Raw genomic sequence first — 23,808 nt, 5'->3', positions numbered from 1 at the left:
ACCCCCAAAAAATAAGGCATCTCTCTGCAGTGCGCCTCCTTGGCTCCTGGCGCAGAGAGGGAGAGAGGCGCGAGCTTGGTGCGCTCGGCTTGCCAAGGGTTAAAAAGAAGTGAGCTGGATTCCTAGAGAGGACGGGGAAATAAAGGGGGGGCGAAGTCCTCCAGGGCAAAAGCACCTCCCTCTGAATTCCCTTTCTGCAAAGGGAGCAGGCGGTGGCTTTTGTGTCTGAAGCGCTGTAGGGGTGGCACCTCCTGGGATCTGGTGAGTCTTCTCCCCTTTCTTCCATAGCATGCATTTGGGAGATAGGGGGTGTCCCAGGGCTGCAGAGGGAGCATGCATGGGGGGGGGGTTGTTCAGCTAATGCTTGGGGGTGGGGAGGCAGCCACCCAGCCAACCCCCCCCAAAAAAATCAGGGAGCAGAAGTCGCCCCCCCTCCCTCTCTGCAAAGCCAAGGAGGGGAAGAGTTCGCATTAGGTCTGCATCTCTAGCCTTCCTTTGCCACTTTGGGGAGGGGGTGGGTCTTTAAGGCGGGGGAGGGAGGGGGAATGCAATGCAAACAAACCACATTTGGGAATAAGTCCCATCGATTAACAGAGGTCGTAGCCGGGCGGAAACGTTTGGGCATGGAATATACGTTTTTTAAAAAATAAAAATAAAAATGAATACCTAGGGTTGCCAGGTCTGCTTCCAAAAAATGGTGGACAAGCGGGGGGGGGATTTCAATTAAATTAAATTATATATTTTCTTTTAACACGTACTAAAATACCATTTCATCATAAAGCTTTTGAATAAAAAAAAATGTCCACTATTTTGTGGGGAAAAAATAGTGAACATAATGTGAAAAAGTGGACTGTCCACTCAAATAGTGGACACCTGGCAACCCTATGAATACCTGACCCATAGAAATGAAAAGAAATAATGGCCGTTGGGGAAATTGAGGGCAGAGGAAAGAGAGCGCTTTTCCCCTGCGGAGCGTGGTCAGAACTGTGGAACTCGCTGCTGCAGGAGTCTTTAAGATGGGCAGCAGCCTGGATGGCTTTAGAAAGGAGGAAGCCAGATCATGGGGAAGAGGGATACACGGTAGTGCTCTGCCTGCACAGCTGGAGGCAACCGTGGTTGTGAACGGCAGTTGCTGAGTGGAGAAAATAATACCCTCCAACATTTCTCCCGTGAAAATAGGGATGCCCTATATTCCAGGGGTCAGCAACCTTTTTCAGCCGTGGGCCGGTCCACTGTCCCTCAGATCATGTGGACTATATGTGTGTGGGGGGTGTGAACGAATTCCTATGCCCCACAAATAACCCAGTGGTTCATTTTAAATAAAAGGACACGTTCTACTCATGTAAAAACACCAAGCAGGCCACACTAATAACCCAGAGATGCATTTTAAATAAAAGGACACTTTTTACTCATGTAAAAACACGCTGATTCCTGGACCGTCCGCAGGCCAGATTTAGAAGGCTATTGGGCCGGATCTGGTCCCCGGGCCTTAGGTTGCCTGCCCCTGCCCTATTCCTATTTTATTTTATTTTATTTTAACCCCACCAATTTGCAGGGTTTCCTGGCAAGAAGGATTGATTCTTAAACCACTGCAGCCGTGTAACTGGAATGCGTGTGTGGGTCTGGGTGGGTGTCTCCTAGCAACCCTCTGCATCCTTAACAAACTATGGTTCCCAGGATCCTTTGGAGGACGCCATGACTCTTTAAAATACATAGTGCAGGCAAGGCTTGTATATTTGTTTTCTTGAGGTCCCCCCCCCCCCGTAAAGTGTGTGTGCTTAGTTATGCAAAAACCTCAAACTGCAAATTCCGACAGGCTCTCCCACCCCACTTTCTTGAGGCTCTATGTGTATTTGAGGCATTTCCCCCCACGTTTGAGGCTTTATGTTATTGTTATTGTTGTTGAGGTTATTGTTGTTGCCATGGGTGTAGGCCGGGGGGGGGCAGCTGCCCCTCCCCATAAAGTAGATAAATAAAAGCACTTAACTAAAAGCAGAAAGCTTTTGACCGATTTTTCTGAGCACTTGGGGTCAACAGAAAGTGATTTAAAACAACTGTTGTCAAGACATTTCATTCCAAATCTGCTAGGCAGAGCCAGACAGAGAATGATGTCAGGTTGGTGTCCTGCCCCCTCCAACTTTTAAATCCTGACTACACCCATGATTATCGCTGTTGCTATTATTACAACATTTATTACCCAGGGTGGAAACAAAACAAAATAAAAAATTCCTTCCAGTAGCACCTTAGAGACCAACTAAGTTTGTTCTTGGTATGAGCTTTCGTGTGTATGCACACTTCTTCAGATACACTGAAACGGAAGTCACCAGACCCTTAAATATAGTGAGGGAGTGGGGAGGGGTATTACTCAGAAGGGTGGTGGGAATGGGTGATCAGCTGATAGGTGTGGAAAACCTTTTGACGACTCTGCAATCCGTTTCAGTGTATCTGAAGAAGTGTGCATGCACACGAAAGCTCATACCAAGAACAAACTTAGTTGGTCTCTAAGGTGCTACTGGAAGGCATTTTTTATTTTATTTTGCTTTGACTATGGCAGACCAACACGGCTACCTACCTGTAACATTTTAAAACATTTTGAAAGGGTATAGGATGTAAAACAGATCAACCAAAGGCCTGGTTAAAAAGGAACATTTTTGCCTGGCGCCTAAAGGTGTATAATGAAGGCACCAGGGGAACTTCCCTGGGGAGAGCATTCTACAGACAGGGAGCCACTGCAGAGAAGGTCCTGTTCTCATGTTACCACCCTCCAAACCTCTTGAGGAGAAGGCACACAAAGAAGGGCCTCAGAAGTTTATCTTAGGGTCCGGGTAGGTTCATATGGAGAGAGTCCTTGAGGTATTGCGGTCCTGAGCCATTTCTTGTTGTTGTTGTTGTTGGTCCTGAGCCATTTCTTGTTGTTGTTGTTGTTGTGCCATCCATCTGACTGGGTTGCCCCAGCCATACTGGGCAGCTTCCAGTTTAAAACAACTTACAATCACAGAGTCTTGGCTGGTACAGTCTAGCCCTGATTCCTAGCAAGGTGCACCTATGCTTATGTATTTGCATAATTATGTATTTGCTCTGTAGGTTTGGTAGCACCACAAATTAGGACAGACAGAACTTGGCATAAGACAAAAGGGATTCCTTCAGATCCTGTGGAGGCCTCCTGAGAGCCCATATGGATGAACAAGACTCAGCTGGCCCTGAAGCAGGAAGGGGCAATGCCATCCAAACTGGGAACAGTGGGGGATTCTGGGAAAACTCTGTGCAGAAGATCCTAGGCGAGGAGGACACCCCCAGCTCAAATATCCAGAGCCAGCAGTTCAGGCAGTTCTGCTACCAGGAGGCCGAGGGACCCCGAGAGGTTTGCAGCCGACTCTACCACCTTTACCGCCAGTGGCTGAAGCCAGAAAGGCATACGAAAGCTCAGATGCTGGACCTGGTGATCTTGGAGCAGTTCTTGGCTATCCTTCCACCGGAGATGGAGAGCTGGGTGAGGGAATGTGGAGCGGAGACCAGTTCCCAGGCGGTGGCTCTGGCCGAAGGTTTCCTCCTGAGTCAGGCTGAGCAGCAGGTGAGAGAGACTTTGCTCTGGATACTCCCAAGGGGCTCAGAACATGAGGGAGAGTCTCCCAAAATTCTCTACTACTGTATATTTTTCGCTCCATAAGACACACTTTTTTCCTCCTAAAAAGTAAGGGGAAATATCTGTGCGTCTTATGGAGCGAATGGTGGTCCCTGGAGCTGAATTGCCCAGGGGCCAAAAGAGGATCGTGCTTTTTATTTTACAAAGAGAAAAGGGGGTGTTGAAAGGACCCCGCTCAGCAGCTGATCAGCAAGAGATCGGGAGAGAGATAAGAGTCCCGGCTCCCTTTCAGCCCCGCCCTCCATCGTTGAATGTGCTGCAGAGGGAGGTTGTTTGTTTCCCCAGCAACATGTGACTGGCTGATTAGATTATCTGTCTGGAAACTGTAGAAAAGGCTCCCTTTCCTTTAGAAGCTGCAGAAATGTGAGTTGAACCCCATAAAAACCAGGGCTTTTCCCTTTGCAAAAAAAGCTGCAAAACTTTTGGCTGATCCTCAAAAAATCAGGGCTTTTACCTTTGCAAAAAAGCTGCAAAACTTTTAGCTGATCCTCAAAAAACCAGGGCTTTTACCTTTGCAAAAAAAAAGCTGCAAAACCTTTAGCTGATCCTCAAAAAAACAGGGCTTTTCCCTTTGCAAAAAAAGCTGCAACACTTTTAGCTGATCCTCAAAAAAAGCAGGGCTTTTAGAGGAGGAAAACAAAAAAAAAAATCCTCCTCTAAAAACGAGGTGCGCCCTATGGTCCGGTGCGCCCTATGGAGCGACAAATACGGTAATTGCCCATCCCTTTTTTTGAAAAGCATCCTGTTACCCTTAAAGTTTTTGCCTCTGGCCGTTCCTTTTCTAATCCCTCTCCCTGTTCTCTGTTTTGAATCCTTATTGCTCTTTCAGAAAAAGGATCTGTTTGCAGAAATGGGCACTGGCTACTCTGAGGTGAAGAAGACTCAGTTGGAAACCAGAGAGAGGCCACTGGGTAAGCATGAATGCTTTTCTCTCTCTCTCCGTTTGGTCACATCCTGTTGATTTTGAAACTAATCTGTGAGTCCTTTAACACTTGGGTCCAAAAGCCCAAGGGAGGAGAGATGTATTTTTACACAACTAAAGTATGAAATGGGTGTAAACATGCACATGCACTCAGCAAGTGAGACTGTTTCGAAGGCCCACCTGTAGTTAGAGATGCACTGCTTAAGCTCCTAGAGAATGGCTTCCCAAATTACCTTTGTCTCTCGCAGGTGACAGAATGATGCCAGCAAGACCTCCTCATCCATCATTTCATGGTGGCCGAGGGGAAGCAGTGGCTGTGGAACCAGATCAGGTAAGAGGAAGGAGCACTGTGGGGAAAGAGGCTGAAGAGTGGGGCAACAAGGGTGCCTCTGGGCTCGAACGAATTTCTCGCCTCCTCTTTGCTTCTGTCAAAGCTGCCCTTAACAAAAGCTGGAAAAGCTATTCAATAAGGTTTATGTGCGAAGAATAACAGCCGCCTCACCTTAACTACCCTTCTGAATATCATTAGTATCATTTATTGGTACTTGCAGTTTTATTTATATATTCATCGTTTAATGCTAAAATAGGTTCTAAGTACCGTATATTTCGCTCCATAGGGCGCACCTCGTTTTTAGAGGAGGAAACAAGAAAAAAAACATTTTTCTGGTTTTCCTCCTCTAAAAGCCCTGTTTTTTTCAGGATCAGTCAAACGTTTTGCAGCTTTTTTTGCAAAGGGAAAAACCCTGTTTTTTGAGGATCAGCTAAAAGTTTTGCAGTTTTTTTGCAAAGGGGGAAAAGCAAAGCTCCTTTTGCAAAGGGGGAAAAGCAAAGAGGAAAAGCCCCGTTTATATGGGGTTCAACTCACATTTCTGCAGCTTCTAAAGGAAAGGGAGCCTTTTCTACAGTTTCCAGACAGATCATCTAATCAGCCAGTCACATGTAGCTGGGGAAACAAACAACCTCCCTCTGCAGCACATTCAACAATGGAGGGAGGGGCTGAAAGGGAGCTGGGACTCTTATCTCTCTCCCGATCTCTTGCTGATCAGCTGCTGAGCGGGGTCCTTTCAACACCCCCTTTTCTCTTTGTAAAATAAAAAGCATGACCCTCTTTTGGCCCCTGGGCAATTCAGCTCCAGGGACCACCATTCGCTCCATAAGACGCACAGATATTTCCCCTTACTTTTTAGGAGGAAAAAAGTGTGTCTTATGGAGCGAAAAATACGGTATTTGCAAACCACAGCAAGCAGTGGCCAGGATTCACCTCACCACCCCATCAGTTGCACCATAGGACTTTTGCCACTTTCCTTCCGCTCCCTTGTGCCCCTTGAAGTTGGCTTTTGGGCATCACCCCCCCCCCAAAAAAAACGGCACTTGAAGAGAGTGGAGAGGGGATCCTTCCATCTTGCAAACTTGAATGCTCACGCAGACAGAATTATTTGAAGAGCAGAATGTTGAGTTCCACCCATTTATACAACTATTAATGCCCACCATTAAAATGCACAATAATAGAATCTCATTAAAACATTAAAATAAGCATCCATAATTAAAATGTGCAGCAAAACAATTCCATTAAAACAACAAACAATTTTTTAAAAACAAAATTATTTTAAAAGTATAAAGATTCAACATACATATACAAATACTGTGGAAAAAACCCAAGAGAAAACAAAAAAGGACTAACACTACAAATACCACTACCGATACCAACAATCAACAATTATAACAAGATTATACAATTTATATATATATAATTTTTATTAAATTTTCTCTTTTGCAATTTAAAATACTCATTTTTACATCATTAAGATATCAATGACTTCCCTTGTATTAAGATATCAATGACTTCCCTTCCATGGTGCATATCACATATCATAAATCCCTGCATGTTTTACAGAAAGATTACCATTCAGTATTCCATTATTGCATCAATCAAACTTATTTACGCCGTTGAATTTATCTTAATGCTGCCGGCGTTTTCAGCTGTAAACAGTTATTTCCCATATATTCAATAAACGTTTTCCAATCTTCTCCAAACGTATGTTCTTCTTGTTCTCTTATTCTATATGTTAAGTCTGCAAGCTGCGCATATTCTGTCAACAAACAATTAGCAGGCAGAAAACAACAGAGCGATGTGTAAATAATATCGATGCTGTCTAAGAGGAGGACATTTTTTCTTTTTCTTAGGGTCCAATTTGCTTTGAAGAGGTAGCAGTTTATTTCACAGATGAGGAGTGGGCGCTGCTGGATGCTGACCAGAGAGCTCTGCATAACAAAGTCATGGAGGAGAATTGTGGGATCATGGCTTTTCTGAGTAAGGCTCCCTGTTGGATTATAATATCTTTTTTGAAATTCAGTACCTATCTGTGATGATCCTTCAATATTTTGATGTAGCTCAACTGCACATCTGGGGTTCTTACACCCCCAACAGATAACCTTGAAAGGACTGTTGTTTTCTCTGTGAATAATCTCTGAAAGAGTACCAGTTCTGTTCTTATGACTCCACAAGATTTCCCAAAGTGTGTCTGTGTACTTTAAAAATATTTCCTTAAAAAACAAGCTTTTATTATGAAAAAATAATTTTCGAATCCCTACATTTATGGCAAAGGTTTGTGCAAACGTTTCAAGTTGGGTTCGTAAGACTTGCAACAGCAACATAAATAAATAATGTTACAATTAAGTTAAATCTTAACACAAAAGTTATGTTGCAAAAATCCACAACACAGGTGTCATGGAGTCATTATTCCCAGTCACAGCACATACCATTTTACAACTATCTTCCTGAAAAGGTTTTGGATGGATTAATGTTTAAAATTTAACTAATATTCATTTCACCCTGTGAAATTTTGTTTGCCACTTGTGAACAGTGAAATATAAATTCAAAAAGTAAATACAGCAATTTGGGATCCTCCTGGCATAAAATAAAAACCCCAATTCAACACCAAATATACATCATTTAGCCAGTCTTGGGTTCATTGTTGTAATAAATAGGAGCATTTTGCATAGGTCTCTGAGATACAGAGTCAGAATTATGGCTGAGATTGAAGATAAAAAAACTAATTTACTGTGAATAATCTTCCTCCAGTTATGCCATTTTGAACACTGATCAGCCTGGTCCGAACTGCCCAGGCCTTTTTAATATAAGCTTCAGAGCTGTTAAGGAAGCCAGAAGTAGATTCTGTCAGGTTTGTTGTTTATTATTTTTGCTTCTGTCAGTTTTTTGGTTGGCCAAAGAGACTACTGACATCAGAAATGAACTGGATTCCGTGACTGGGCCAAACAAAATCCATCCCAAAAAAGAGCCAGGTTTCTCAAATCTCAGGTTCCCATAAATATGTTGCGATTCAACAAAGGCAGTGAACCCTGTAGTAAGACCACACATCGAACTCCCTTCTGTTCTTCCTCTATCATAAATGTTAATTATCATTGTTCAATAATTTAGGGGTCCATTTCTTCCTGAGGCTCTGATCCGTTTCTCTATTTACAGGTGGTGATAAATCGGAAATTAAGAACAAGGGAGACGACAACAAAATCCCTTATGAACGTTTGGAGTGTAGAGATGGCTTCAGTCAGAGGTTGCATTCCACTTCCCATCAAAGAAATCCCACTGGGAAGAAATTATATCAGTGCTCAGAATGTGGAAAGAGCTTCAGTCAGAGCTCGAATCTCACTTCCCATCAAAGAATCCATACTGGAGAGAAACCCTATCAATGCCTGGAATGTGGAAAGAGCTTCAGTCGGAACTCACATCTCACGTCCCATCAAAGAATCCACACCAAGGAGAAGCCATATTACTGCTTGGAATGTGGAAAGAGCTTCACTCGAAACTCGAATCTGACTTTACATGAAAGGATTCACAGAGGGGAGGAACCATTTAAATGCCTGGAATGTGGAAATAGCTTCAATTCCAAGAGAAGTCTCACTTCCCATCAAAGAGTTCATAGTGGGAAGAAACCGTATCAGTGCTTAGAATGTGGAAAGTGCTTCACCTGGAAGGAAAGTCTCACTTCCCATCAAAGAATTCATACAGGGGAGAAACCATATCAGTGCTTAGAATGTGGGAAGAGCTTTAATACAAGCACAAACTTCCGTCGACATCAGAGAATTCATAGTGGGGAGAAGCCATATCAATGCTTAGAATGTGGGAAATGCTTTAATACAAGCACAAACTTCCATAGTCATCAAAGTATTCACCGTGGGGAGAAACCATTTCATTGTCAGGAGTGTGGGAAAAGTTTCAGTCGGAAGGAAAGTCTCACTTCCCACCAAAGAATCCATACTGGCGAGAAGCCATATCAGTGCATGGAATGCGGAAAGAGCTTCAGCCAGAGCTCCAATCTCACTTCCCATCAAAGAACTCACAGTGGGGAGAAACCATATCAATGGCTGTATACAAATTTATTTTTAGGAGATTTTATTTAGTACTTGGTTGAGGATTACAACAGGATCTCATCATTCGCCAGTGGAGCGAAAAAGTTGCTTCTGTTTCTCAAAACCATGAACTGCATTTCACATGCCCCGCTCTGTGAGGTACAAGGGGTTGAATGCCTTCTTCACATCATGTCTGGAGAGAGGATAAAGAGAGATTCGGCAACCCCGAATAGGTAGCCATCTACGCAGAGGTTTTCTTTGGCCCAGCAATTCATGTACTTCAAGAGCCTCCAGGTTGCGAATTTGTGGTGCTCCTGATGGCCACCGTCATCCTCAGCATGTCTAGGATGGTGGTGGCATCAGATTGTAGCTCTTCCTCATAGAATCATAGAGTTGGAAGAGACCACAAGGGCCATCCAGTCCAACCCCCTGCCAAGCAGGAAACACCATCAAAGCATTCCTGACAGATGGCTGTCAAGCCTCCGCTTAAAGACCTCCAAAGAAGGAGACTCCACCACACTCCTTGGCAGCAAATTCCACGGTCGAACAGCTCTCACTGTCAGGAAGTTCTTCCTAATGTTTAGGTGGAATCTTCTTTCTTGTAGTTTGAATCCATTGCCCCGTGTCCGCTTCTCTTGAGCAGCAGAAAACAACCTTTCTCCCTCCTCTATATGACATCCTTTTATATATTTGAACATGGCTATCATATCACCCCTTAACCTTCTCTTCTCCAGGCTAAACATACCCAGCTCCCTAAGCCGTTCCTCATAAGGCATTGTTTCCAGGCCTTTGACCATTTTGGTTGCCCTCCTCTGGACACGTTCCAGCTTGTCAGTATCCTTGAACTGTGGTGCCCAGAACTGGACACAGTATTCCAGGTGAGGTCTGACCAGAGCGGAATACAGTGGTACTATTACTTCCCTTGATCTAGATCAGCGGTGGCGAACCTATGGCACGCGTGCCACACTTGGCACGCAGAGCCCTCACTGCTGGTATGCACGCCATCAACCCATCCACGCTGTTGTTGTTTTCTCCCCAGGCTACAGCCTGCGTCCGCTGTTGAAACCCGGTATACATGTTCTCGATCCTGCCGGCGCCTGGCTCCTCCTCTTCCTCCCTGCTCTTTCCTCATCCCCACCCCATGTGTTCTAACTGCGCGGCGCCGGCTTCACGCGCTTGTGGCGCTGCATTCCCCTCCTCCGGTTCCGGCCTCGAGAGATTCGGCGTACGCGAGGCGGGCGGGCTGTTTTTCCTCCTCGGCTTCGCGGGTGAGGGGAGCGCGAGGGGGAAACGGCCGTTAAAAGGGGCGGGGTAGAAAGTGTATGTCATAGATGGGAGGGGGTCGCGGGGGGAGAGCTTCGAGGCTGCTGCGCGAGGAGGCGGCCAAACTGACGGGGTCCCCCAGCAAGAAGAGTCGAGGGGGGAAGGCGGTTAGACTGAGCTGAGGAGAAGGGCGAGCGAAAGGGGTCGCCTCTTTCCCTTGGCCAAACCCTCCCCATAGGCTACCTCGTCTGTGGGATCAGCAGCTCCCAAAAAGAGTTCAACAATTTTGGGGAGCCCCCCCCCCGCAAAAAAACCCTCAATGAAAAGCTCAACGACTCTGAGCACTTTGCGATAAATAAGTGGGTTTTGGTTTGCAATTTGGGCACTCGGTCTCTAAAAGGTTCGCCACCACTGATCTAGATGCTATACTCCTGTTGATGCAGCCCAGAATTGCATTGGCTATTTTAGCTGCTGCATCACACTGTTGACTCATGTCAAGTTTATGGTCTACCAAGACTCCTAGATCCTTTTCACATGTACTGCTCTCAAGCCAGGTGTCACCCACCCTGTACGTGTGCCTTTCATATTTTTTGCCCAAGTGTAGTACTTTACATTTCTCCCTGTTAAAATTCATCTTTTTTGCTTTGGCCCAGCTCTCTAATCTGTTAAGGTCATTTTGAAGTGTGATCCTGTCCTCTGGGGTATTAGCCACCCATCCCAATTTGGTGTCATCTGCAAACTTGATCAGGATGCCCTCAAGCCCATCATCCAAGTCATTGATAAAGATGTTGAATAAGACTGGGCCCAAGACAGAACCCTGTGGCACCCTGTTCATGTCTGCTGAACACACAGGACATCTGCCAGAAAAGCCGCAAGTTTCAGGTTTTCCTCTGTGAGAAGGGAAAGGAAAGGACTCCCTTCCATAAGGAAGAAAGAGTCCTCTGTTCATCATACCTCAGAGGTGGTTGGGTGCAACAGCAAGCAACGTTTATTTCCTTCAGCAACTCCAGTTATCATCTGCACCTGTATGATACATGGAAGAAGGCTTAGATTGAACCGAGATTCTGAATAACATGGCTCAACCCAGTGCCAGCGTCTTACACCTTATTCCATGCCACATGGACCTAGCACCAGATCTTCGCCAGTGGGGCATTTTTGTCAGCGTCTCACATATTTTCCTTGAACAGCTAACACTGTTCTACTTCCTCCCCGGTGTTAACTGAGATTCAGCCAGTTATAACAGTCGGCATATTTTTGAAAACATGCTGGATGGCCTGGTCTCCAGTCAAGGCCTTGCAACCCCTCTTCACCTGAGGCCTTGCACCCTGCAGATTGTCGCGTCTCACATGACCAAGAAGGCTTGTTCTTCTTTCTCAAGATGTGTATCCTCCCTACCAATCTGTCACCTGCGGTCCTTTCCCCTCAGCTATTATTGAATGCAAATGTATCTATTGTAACATATGCAAATGTATCTATTGTAACATAAATTATAGTTAAAATGTATCTATTGTAACATAAATTGTACTGTGTTGACGTTGTAAATACGTTCTGCTCACAAATAGTGTTACAGTATACTAGGATGACACCCTCATGCGCACCCCCCTGGCTCCCAAGGATCCTCAGGAGAGAATGAAGTCTCCAGAGATTCCTGATGATCCCTGTTCTCAGAGTGAATTGGGGCTCTTGTGATAGGATCACATCGTAGCTGAAATTCCTCTCTGCCTATTAATGTCAGGCAGGCAGTTTTGTACTACTCTTTTCGGCGCCAGCTTAACGTATGTTTGTTCAGGAAAACCTTTCCAGGTGCATGGATGTTGATGTGTTTCAATCTTATATTGTTAATGTTAACATGTTTACGGTTTTAACTTTGCTGTTTAATTTAAATGTTTTTTTATTGTTTTCAGCGTTTTTTAATTGATAACTTTGACACTTCTGGTAAACCGCCTAAGAGGTTTTGTTACCATCCAGTGGCATATTGTTGTTGTTCAGTCATTCAGTCATGTCCGAGTCTTCGTGACCCCATGGACCAGAGCACGCCAGGCACCCCTATCCTCCACTGCCTCCCGCAGTTTGGCCAAACTCATGCCAGTCGCTTCGAGAACACTGTCCAACCCAGTGGCATATAAAGTTTGTTAAATATAAATAAATAAAACCCACCCACTCCAATGTGTGTATAGGGGAAGGGCTTAGAAACCTGTTTTGTTTTGTTTTTCTGAACACTTAAAATAGGGACTTCTTTTGCAGCCAAAGTGTGGAAAAAAATAAATACCACTTTCTTTGGCTCTGTGTGCCTGTTGCCTGCTGTAAGCATAACAGCTCAATGCAACCTATTATTTGGATCACAACTGGATTTGGGAGTTGGCATAACCATTGAAGCATGTTGGGATCACCCTCTCACTTTGGCCCTTACTATGGTTTTTGAGATTAATTAAAAGACCAGACTTCCTGTCTCCCAAGATGAAATAAAGCAAGTACAGGTGAAACTCGAAAAATTAGAATATCGTGGAAAGCTTCATTTCTTTCAGTAATTCAACTTAAAAGGTGAAACTAATGTATGAGATAGACTCATGACATGCAAAGCGAGATATGTCAAGCCTTTATTTGTTATAATTGTGATGATTATGGTGTACAGCTGATGAGAACCCCAAATTAACAATTTCAACTTTGGGGTTTTCATCAGCTGTGTGCCATGATCATCACAATTATAACAAGCAAAGGCTTGACATATCTCGCTTTGTATGTCATGAGTCTATCTCATATACTAAATTCCAGTAGCTAATGAAAACAATTGCTTACATAAATGGATTTTTCCACAATATTCTAATTTTTCGAGTTTCACCTGTATTGATAGCAATTAGCAGTAGAGGTACCTTGGCTCTCAAACTTAATTCGTTCTGGAAGTCCGTTCCAAAACCAAAGCGTTCCAAAACCAAGAGGCACTTTCCCATAGAAAGTAATGCAAAATGGGTTAATCTGTTACAGACTTTTAAAAACAACCCCTAAAACAGCAATCTTACACTAAATTAAAAAAAAAAATTCCTTCCAGTAGCACCTTAGAGACCAACTAAGTTTGTTATTGGTATGAGCTTTTGTGTACATGCACACTTCTTCAGATACATGCACACGAACAAACTTAGTTGGTCTCTAAGGTGCTACTGGAAGGATTTTTTTTATTTTTTATAATGGTGATAATTATGTTCCTGACAGAGTCTATTCATGCATACACAATGCAGTTGATAACAGACATCCTAGCACCGGAATGTCAGCTTTAACTTCTCCCATTGCTGATGGTGAGCATATTCCTCAAAACCATCACATGAAATAAAAACAAAATATCCTAGATCTTCATGAAGCAATAATTCAAAGAGTGTGGTAACATGTATGGTGTTGTCTTCTTCCAATTAGGAGCCTTCTAATCAGGTTACGGTTCCTGTGCTGAAATAGTCTGTTCCGCCAAGTAAAGACCTGCCTCCCTCAAATACCGAGAGCTGCAGTTTACCCTTTATAGGCCTACATTTTCCAGCTCCCTTCGCAAACTGCAGTTCCTGGGATTCTCGTGCAGGGAGTCGAAACAAAATAAAAAATTCCTTCCAGTAGCACCTTAGAGACCAACTAAGTTTGTTCTTGGTATGAGCTTTCGTGTGCATGCACACTTCTTCAGACACACTGAAACGAAAGTCACCAGACCCTTAAATATAGTGAGGGAGTGGGGAGGGGTATTACTCAGAGGGTGGTGGGAATGGGGGATCAGCTGATAGGTGTGGAAAACCTGTTGACGACTGTTAATGACTGCAATTTTTACAGGGTCTTGCAGGGAAAGGCAAGGGGTGAGATGGCTAAAGATAGCTTTGTCACGTATAATGAGATAAGAATCCAATGTCTTTGTACAGACCAGGTTTCTCCATGGTTTTAAGTTTGGTGATTAGTTGCAATTCAGCCCCTTCTCTTCCCAGTCTATTTCTGAAATTCCTTTGTATTAAGACAGCTACTTTGAGATCTTTTATAGAATGTCCTGGGAGACTGAAGTGTTCTCCTGCTGGTTTCTCTGTCTTGTGATTCCTGATATCAGCATTTATGTCCATTTATCCTTTGGCGTAGGGTTTGACCTGTTTGTCCAATATAGAGAGCTGAAGGGCATTTGATTGTATGTGTAAAAACGTAATGTGCAAAAGACCCATCTCAACTCCTAAGCTGGAAACGAGAAATCGCACGGCACCCTTTCACCTGCTTTTTGGGGGGCAGTCCTGTGTGCTCCACCAAGAAATCAGAACTTTGGAGGGACCTGGAGTATCACTGGGACTGTGTACACACAAACCTGCATCTAAAGACCCGCCTCCCCCCTTTGCAGAACTACAGTTCCCAGCAGCCTTCGCAAACTATTTGAAATGCGCCGGGCAGTGCAAGAAGGGGCTGAAATGCGCTGGGCAGTGCAAGAAGGGGGAGGTGGTCGGATCTGATTAAGCGGAGGTGATAGGAATGGAACCCGAGGACCATCTGCACAAGGAGCAAGTGCCCTGTGACCAGCGATGTGGCTCCCTAGAGGGGACAGGAAGTGGCCGGGCGGAGGCAGGGCGGAAGCGCGCTGGCAAAACATCCGGCCTCCGAAGCATCTTCCTTCCTGGCTTCACTCTCGGGCTGGAGAAAGTGGCCTTTGTCTCTCCTGGACTCCCCGTCCTCGCTCGCCCTTCCGGCAGCCGGTGAGCCCCCCCTCTCTGTGACGCGCGTTTTTGGGAATGGGGTCCCAGGGGGGGTTGTTTTAGGGTGGTGGAAATTCTCCCCCTCCCTCCCTCCCTCCCATAGCTGCCAACTTTTCCCTTTTCTTCTGAGGAATCCTATTCGGAATAAGGGAATTTCCCTTTAAAAAAGGGGGAGAGTTGACAGCTATGCTCCCTCCCTGTCTCTGCAAAGCTAGGCCTATTGATAGAAAGATAGTTACAGGTAGGTAGCCGTGTTGGTCTGCCATAGTCAAAACAAAATAAAATAAAAAATTGCTTCCAGTAGCACCTTAGAGACCAACTAAGTTTGTTCTTGGTATGAGCTTTCGTGTGCATGCACACTTCTTCAGATTCTGAAGAACTAACTTAGTTGGTCTCTAAGGTGCTAATGGAAGGAATTTTTTATTTTATTTTGTTTTGATAGATAGATAGATGTCGGCATTAAGTTACTAGGTTGCCAGATGCGCAAATTGACGCAGTGCTTCTGCCCATCAAAGGAGGCCATAGGGGGTGGAAGTTCTGTCCCTCCCTCCCTGTCTCTGCAAAGCCACGACAGACTCATAGAATCATAGAGTTGGAAGAGACCACAAGGGCCATCCAGTCCAACCCCCTGCCAAGCAGGAAACACCATCAAAGCGTTCCTGACAGATGGCTGTCAAGCCTCCGCTTAAAGACCTCTAAAGAAGGGGACTCCACCACACTCCTTGGCAGCAAATTCCACTGTCGAACAGCTCTTACTGTCAGGAAGTTCTTCCTAATGTTTAGGTGGAATCTTCTTTCTTGTAGTTTGAATCCATTGCCCCGTGTCCGCTTCTCTGGAGCAGCAGAAAATAACCTTTCTCCCTCCTCTAGATGACATCCTTTTCTATATTTGAACATGGCTATCATATCACCCCTTAACCTTCTCTTCTCCAGGCTAAACATACCCAGCTCCCTAAGCCGTTCCTCATAAGGCATCGTTTCCAGGCCTTTGACCATTTTGGTTGCCCTCCTCTGGACGCGTTCCAGCTTGTCAGTATCCTTCTTGAACTGTGGTGCCCAGAACTGGACACAGTATTCCAGGTGAGGCCTGACCAGAGTGGAATACAGTGGTATACAGCGGAATACAGGTTCATAGATAAATGTAGAGATAGATAGATAGATAGATAGATAGATAGATAGATAGATGTCAGCATTAAGTTACTAGGTTGCCAGATGCTCAAGTTGGCAGCAGTGCTTCTGCCCATCATAGGAGGTCATAGAATCACAACTTGTAGAGTTGGAAGGGACCCCAAAGGGCCATCTAGCCTTCAGGATTAAGCCTTATCTCAGGCTACACATTCTGTATCCTCCTCACATTGCCCTCGGCTGTTTCATCACAGTTCCCAAATCCTGCTGCCCCAAACCATTGCTCCAGAATGAAAGGCAGAAGAGCAAAAAAGTTTCTCCCCGCCCTTCTCTGTGCTTGGATGGCTTCGTTCTGCTCTTCTTGTTCTCCTTTTGCAGCAGAAGGAAAGACACAGCCCTTTTTGCCAGCCTTGAGCAGCGGCATCAAAAAATTCCCTTGAGTCTGGACAGTTTCACATTTTTAGCTTGCCTTATTCTGTTTGCTCACAGACTGCCTTGCTCCAGTCACTGATGCGACAAGATAAACCTACCTCATATGGTGGGTGTGAAACTGGAGAAAAGACTGTAAAATGGCTGCAGAAGGGCTGTTGTTTCTTTTAAGCAGAGTGATTTTTAAGAGCCGTGTTTTTCTGACTGCCATTCACAAATTAGTACAGCACCAAGGCTTCGACCAATCTTAATGTGACCTGATTACTGCAATCCTGTGCCCACTTTAACTCTCATATAAGACACATTCTGAGTACAGGTAGGTAGCTGTGTTGGTCTGCCATAGTCAAAACAAAATATAAAACCAAAAAATTCCTTCCAGTAGCACCTTAGAGACCAACTAAGTTTGCATGCACACGAAAGCTCATACCAAGAACAAACTTAGTTGGTCTCTAAGGTGCTACTGGAAGGTATCTGAAGAAGTGTGCATGCACACGAAAGCTCATACCAAGAACAAACTTAGTTGGTCTCTAAGGTGCTACTGGAAGGAATTTTTTATTTTATTTTGTTTTGGTTAATTAGGACAGGCAGAAAATGGCAGAAGGGCAAAGGAGTTCCTTTCGACTTCCTGGAGGCTTCCTTGGAGCGCAGAAGAAAAATGAAGACTCGGCTGGCCCTGAAGCAGGAGGAGGCTACGATGCCATCAAGACTGAGAGCTGTGGGAGATTCTGGGAAAAGTCAGTGCAGAAAGTCCCGAGTGAGAAAATCACCCTTGGCTCAAATGTGCAGAGCCAGCAGTTCAGGCAGTTCTGCTACCAGGAGGCCAAAGGACCCCGAGAGGTTTGTAGCCGACTCCACCAGCTTTGCTGTCAGTGGCTGAAGCCAGATCGACACACAAAGAAGGAGATCCTAGACTTGGTGATTCTGGAGCAGTTCCTGGCTGTCCTTCCGCCGGAGATGGAGAGCTGGGTGAGAGGCTGTGGAGCAGACACTTCTTCCCAGGCTGTGGCCCTGGCTGAAGGTTTCCTCCTGAGCCAGGCAGACAACAAGCAGGAGGAGGCACAGGTGAGTGTTCCATCTAGATAGTCCCCAGGGGGTTCAGAACATGAGGGAGGGTATCTCAAAACTCTGCTATTTGCCCAACATTTTCAGTAAAGCATCCAAGGAAAGATGTCCAGATACCATTAGGACATGGGTAGGCAAACTAAGGTCCAGGGGCTAGATCCGGCCCAATTGCCTTCTCAATCCGGCCTGCGGACGGTCCAGGAATCAGTGTGTTTTTACATGAGTAGAATGTGTCCTTTTATTTAAAATGCATCTCTGGGTTATTTGTGGGGCATAGGAATTCGTTCATTCCCCCCCCCAAAAAAAAATAGTCTGGCCCCCCACAAGGACTGAGGGACAGTGGACCGGCCCCCTGCTGAAAACGTTTGCAGACCCCTGAGATTTTGCTCCTGTCATTCCTTCTCCCCATTCCTTGTTTTGATTCTTCATTACTGTTTCAGAGACGGAATCAGTTTGCAGAAAGGGGCACAGTTTTCCCTGAGATGAAGACGGTTCCATTTGGTACCAAACAGAGTCCACTTGGTAAGGATAAATGGGATGTATATCAGTTTGGTCTCCCTCTGTTGAGTGCAAGATAAACCTAGGAGCTGCTGTAATATTTGGAACAAAAGACACCTCTCTAGCGTTTTCCACCGCTTAAACATGCATCTATTTCCAATACATGGGGACCAGCATTTTTTGAGTTGAGAACAAGAGGCCCAAAGGAGTAGAAATGCGTTTTCACACAACTGAAATACAAACACATAAAAAAACATTTCTTTATAAACACTAAAAAATATAACTTTTTCCAAGGCCTGTGTGTATTTAGGCGTGCATTCGTTAATCTCTGAGACCATCAAGTGCTACTGGCTTCCCACTAACTTTGTCTCTCACAGTTGACAGGATGATGCCGGCAAGACCTCCTCAGCCATCTCTTCTTCACAATGCAAGGGTAGCAGCTTCTGTGGCACGGGTTCAGGTATGGGCAGCCAGTCAGTGGGTGGGGGGGGAGAGAGCTGGGGGAATCCAGGGTGCCTCTATCCCCTCCTCCCTAGAATTATTTTTTTCTTATTAGTAGTAGTATTGCTTGTGAATTTAAATAATGCTTAATGCTAACATAGGCTTCTAAACAGTTGACAACGTAGGAAAAGTGGTTACAGAAAGAATAAGCTCGAAACAGCCATCGTTAAAACACGCAATGAAGCGTTTCCCTTAAAACACCCATAATTAAAATGCGCAGCACGATAATTTCATTTAAAAAACACAGCAATTAATAGATCATGAACAACAGTAATGAGCAGCAGGTAATCAATATGCTTTCTCTGAGGTGGAAACATTTCCTTTTTCTTTTAGAGCCCAGCAACCTTTGAGGATGTGGCTATACATTTCACAGATGAGGAGTGGGTGTTGCTGGATCCTGACCAGAGAGCTCTGCATACGGAAGTCATGGAAGAGACCTGTGGCATCATGGTCTCTCTCGGTAAGTCTCTCTGTTGTGTCTCTGTTTTGAAAATCGGATGTGTGATGAACCAATGGTATTGTGGTGGAATTCAACTGCGCCCCCTACAGCACAGGTGGCGCTGTGGTCTAAACCACTGAGCCTCTTGGGCTTGCCAATTGGAAGGTCGGCGGTTCGAATCCCCATGACGGTGTGAGCTCCCATTGCTCTTTCCCAGCTCCTGCCAACCTAGCAGTTCGAAAGCACGCCAGTGCAAATAGATAAATAGGTACCGCTGCTGTGATAAGGTAAGCAGCTTTTCTGTGTGCTTTGGTTTCCATCACGTTGTTCTGTTGCGCCAGAAGCAGTTTAGTCATGATGGCCACATGACCCGAAAAGCTGTCTGTGGACAAACGCCGACTCCCTCGGCCTGGAAGTGGAGATGAGCGCCACAACCCCATAGTCGCCTTTGACTGGACTTAACCATCCAGGGGACCTTTACCTTTATTCCCCAGCCACCCTGGGCAGCTTCCAACATAATGTAAAGCAGGCATGTACAACAGGTCAATTGTGACTGACCGGTTGAATCCTGACAAGACACAAGTACTGTTTTGGGGGGACAGGAGGAGGGCAGGTGTGGAGGGCTCCCTGATCCTGAATGGGGTAACTGTGTCCATGGAGTAAAAGGTTTTCAGCCTGGGAGTCATTTTAGACTCACAGCTGTCCATGGAGGCACAGGTGCGCAACCAGGGAGTCATTTTGGACTTACAGCTGTCCATGGAGGTGCAGGTTAATTCTGTGCCCAGGGCAGTTGTCAACCAGCTCCATCTGGGACGCAGGCTGAGACCCTACCTGCCCGCGGACTCTCTCGCCAGAGTGGTGCATGCTCTAGGTATCTCCCGCTTGGACTACTGCAATGCGCTCTACGTGGGGCTACCTTTGAAGGTGACCAGGAAACTGCAATTAATCCAGAATGCAGCAGCTAGACTGGTGACTGGGAGTGGCCGCCGGGACCACATAACCCCGGTCCTGAGAGATCTGCATTGGCTCCCAGTACGTTTCTGAGCACAATTCAAAGTGTTGGTGCTGACCTTTAAAGCCCTAAACGGCCTCAGCCCTGTATACCTGAAGGAGCATCTCCACCCCATCATTCAGCCTGGACACTGAGATCCAGTGCCGAGGGCCTTCTGGCGGTTCCCTCACTGCGAGAAGTGAGGTCACTGGGAACCAGACAGAGGGCCTTCTCGGTAGTGGTGCCCACCCTGTGGAACGCCCTCCCATCAGAGGTCAAGGAAATAAGCAGCTATCATATTTTTAAAACACATCTGAAGGCAGCCCTGTTTAGGGAAGTTTTTAATATTTAATGCTGTATTGTTTTTAGCACTTGACTGGGAGCCTCCCAGAGTGGCTGGGGAAACTCAGCCAGATGAGCGGGGTATAAATAACTTATTATTATTATTATTAATCGCAGGGGCATTCCAGGTTGATCTTAGTATTTAGTAAAGTGATCACCTGGATGGTCTTTATCAATTTCCAAAAAAAGCTGAACCCTCACTAAAAAAACCTCAACAATTCCTGACAATGACAGTGGGTAGATCACAGCCAGTTTTTTCATACTGAGAGTAGATAGCAGTCTCTTGGGAGTTGGATGTGCCTGATATAAAGAAAATATGATACACCAGACGTTGAAAACATCCTGATTCAGGGCTGGTTTCCGGTGTCTACGGAAGGTCATATAATTGTTTATCTCCCCTGGGCACGTGCCTCTACCAAGAAGGCCCTCTGCCTGGTTCCCTGTAACCCATGGCTGAATTTCAACTTTCTATAGTAGTGGTTCTCAAAGGGCTTGGCACACCAGCCCTGTGTTGCAGGAGAGGGCGGCAAGTGTAGTGGGAAGATTAAAAGAAAACCGAAGAAAAAATTAAACATTTCAGTGCAGCATATAGTAAAATAAGGTGTCTGGGTAGATATCTTGTCAAAATATATTTAATGACAGATATGAGAGATCAGAAAAGAGAAAGGCTTCTTTGTGTTGATGAGGATACAAATCTTGTCTCAAAGTAGACCTCATATAAAAGCAAGCTCACACCTCTCATTCAGTTTGCATTCCTACTTAAGGTAGCTTATAATTAAATTTTGTAAATGGTGCCTGTTCTTATGTAACTGCATTGTTTTATACTGTCCCATGTTCATATTATAAAGTAGTTGTGTTCTATTTTATAAATCAAGCACTGATAGGGGTGGTTTCTTTTGTTTTTCCAATGTATTTCTTATCAATAAAAAAATTGGTTTGGCGTGAGCAAATTTTTTATTCTTAAAGTGTGGCCCAGAGAAGAAGTTTGAGAACCAGTGGTCTGTAGCATGGCACCTGTTCCTTAATGCCAGTTAATAGGGCAGTTAATTCTGTAGAAAACTCTGCATTACATCTAAGTCCCTTCACTTCTTTCTTTATCACAACTGTTTTTTGACATGGCTCAGTAATCTGGAGCCCAACTACATCCAGTGATTCTAATCAGTTTCTGTTCTCCTTGCAGAAGGTGAAAAATTGGAAAGCAAGAATAAGAGACCCCACAACAATAGTCATGGAGTGGGGGAGCTGGATATATATTTGGAGAGGGAAGAGATCTTCAGTCAGAGCTCTCAACAAGAAACTGACAGCGAGGAGAAACCATATCAGTGCTTAGAATGTGGGAGGAAGTTTAGCAGGAAGTCAAGTCTCACTAAGCATGAAAGAATTCACACAGGCGAGAAACCATATATATGCTTGGAATGTGGAAAGAGCTTTCGCCAAATCACCCATCTCACTTCCCACCAAAGAGTTCATACAGAAAATAAACCATATCAGTGCTTGGACTGTGGAAAGAGCTTCAGCCAGAAGTCGAGTCTCACTGCCCATCGAAGAATTCATACAGGGGAGAAACCGTATCAATGCCTGGAATGTGGGAAGCACTTTAGTCAGATCGCCCATCTCACTTCCCACCAAAGAATTCATACGGGGAAGAAACCATATCAGTGCATGGAATGTGGGAAGTGTTTCAGTCAAAGCTCCCATCTCACTTCACATCAAAGAGTTCACACCATGGAGAACCCATATCAGTGCTTGGACTGCGGGAAGAGCTTCAGCCAGAAGGCAAGTCTCACTGCCCATCAGAGAATTCATACAGGGGAGAAACCATATCAGTGCTTGAAATGTGGAAAGCGCTTCATTCAGAGGGTCCACCTGACTTCACATCTAAGAATTCATACAGGGGAGAAACCATATCAATGTTTAGATTGTGGAAAGAGCTTTAATTTAAGGGCAAACTTACATAGTCATCAAAGAATTCACACAGGGGAAAAACCCTATCAGTGCTTGGAATGTGGAAAGAGCTTCGGTCGGAAGGATAATCTCACTTCCCATCAGATAATTCATACAGGGGAGAAACCATATCAGTGCTTGGAATGTGGAAAGAGCTTCAGCTTAAAGCAGAATCTCACTTCCCATCAAAGACTTCATAAGGGAGACAAGCCATATCAGTGCTTGGAGTGTGGGAAGAGCTTCAGTCGGAGCCACCGTCTCACTTCCCATCAAAGAATTCATTCAGGGGAGAAGCCATATCAGTGCTTGGAATGTGGACAGAGCTTCCGCTGGAAAGAAACTTTCATTTCCCATCAAAGAATTCATGACGGAACGATATTATAAAAACAGTGACAGCTGGCAGTCACTGGAAAGTGTGCATCTGAACCCACAAGTTTGTCCAGCGCTCATGTAAGATATTCAGGATATTTAAGACCTGAGTTTGCTCAGTTGGTAGAGCATGAGACTCTTAATCTCAGAGTTGTGTGTTTGAGCTCCATGTTGGGTGAAAGATTACTGCATTGCATGGGGTTGGACTAGATGACACTCGTGGTCCCTTTCAGCTCTACAGATCTGTGAGGGTATTTTTACAGGAGTTAAACATGCATCCATTATGAATATCTCCTTCTGTCCTTAACCTTATGCCCCATAAAGACGTTGCACACACCAGATAAATAAATTAAAAAATTGATTTTTTATTAAATGAAATAAAAATGACACAGAATACTGGAGGGGTACTGTTTTTGTTTGCTATTATGGTATTATGTCTCATGTTGTTGTTGTTTTAGTATTGTAAACTGCCCTGTGATCTTCGGCTGAAAGGCCGCATGGAAAAGAAATAATATGGGTGTGGTTTTCAAAGAGTGGTTGCAATGTAAGTGGGTAACAAATCGCGCCGCATACACACCACGATCTTGTGAGTAAAAATGATACCTTGCATTCCAAAAGCCAAACCCTACGCCAAAGGATAAATGGACATAAATCTGATATCAGGAATCACAAGACAGAGAAACCAGTAGGAGAACACTTCAATCTCCCAGGACATTCTATACAAGATCTCAAAGTAGCTGTCTTAATAAAAAGAAATTTCAGAAATAGACTGGAAAGAGAAGTTGCTGAATTGCAACTCATTACCAAACTCAAAACCACGGAGAGACCTGGTCTGAACAAAGACATTGAATTCTTATCTCATTATACATGACAAAGCTGTCTTTAGCAATCTCACCCCTTGCTTTTTCCTTTAAGACTAATTGCAGTCCTTAACAGTCATCAACAGGTTTTCCACATCGATCAGCCAATCACCCATTCCCACCACCCTTCTGAGTAATACCCCTCCTCACTCTCTCACTATATATAAGGGTCTGGTGACTTCTGTTTCAGTGTATCTGAAGAAGTGTGCATGCACACGAAAGCTTATACCAAGAACAAACTTAGTTGGTCTCTAAGGTGCTACCCGAAGGATTTTTATTATTTACATTTTGTTTTGCCTAGAAAGTGAGTGTGTTAATTTGCCACAGTGCCCACACTTGAAATAAAGTGAGAAAG

General features: G+C 44.7%; 1 protein-coding gene across 1 annotated transcript; it reads left to right on the top strand.

The window, feature by feature from the left end:
- Nucleotides 1–243: 243 nt before the first annotated feature.
- On the top strand, nucleotides 244–22,977 carry LOC117042833 (zinc finger protein 420-like). Its single transcript, XM_033142490.1, has 7 exons — nucleotides 244–261; nucleotides 3,085–3,571; nucleotides 4,473–4,554; nucleotides 4,814–4,896; nucleotides 6,750–6,876; nucleotides 8,050–8,925; nucleotides 21,575–22,977. The coding sequence occupies exons 2-7, from the start codon at nucleotides 3,176–3,178 to the stop codon at nucleotides 22,606–22,608; spliced, it is 2,598 nt and encodes an 865-aa protein (XP_032998381.1). The 5' UTR covers nucleotides 244–261; nucleotides 3,085–3,175; the 3' UTR covers nucleotides 22,609–22,977.
- Nucleotides 22,978–23,808: the final 831 nt, after the last annotated feature.

The sequence above is a fragment of the Lacerta agilis genome, chromosome 2, assembly GCF_009819535.1.
Source record: "Lacerta agilis isolate rLacAgi1 chromosome 2, rLacAgi1.pri, whole genome shotgun sequence".
In the NCBI taxonomy this organism is placed as follows: domain Eukaryota; kingdom Metazoa; phylum Chordata; class Lepidosauria; order Squamata; family Lacertidae; genus Lacerta; species Lacerta agilis.
The sequence above is the reverse complement of the archived record's forward strand: the minus strand, read 5'-3'. Positions and strand labels throughout refer to the sequence as shown.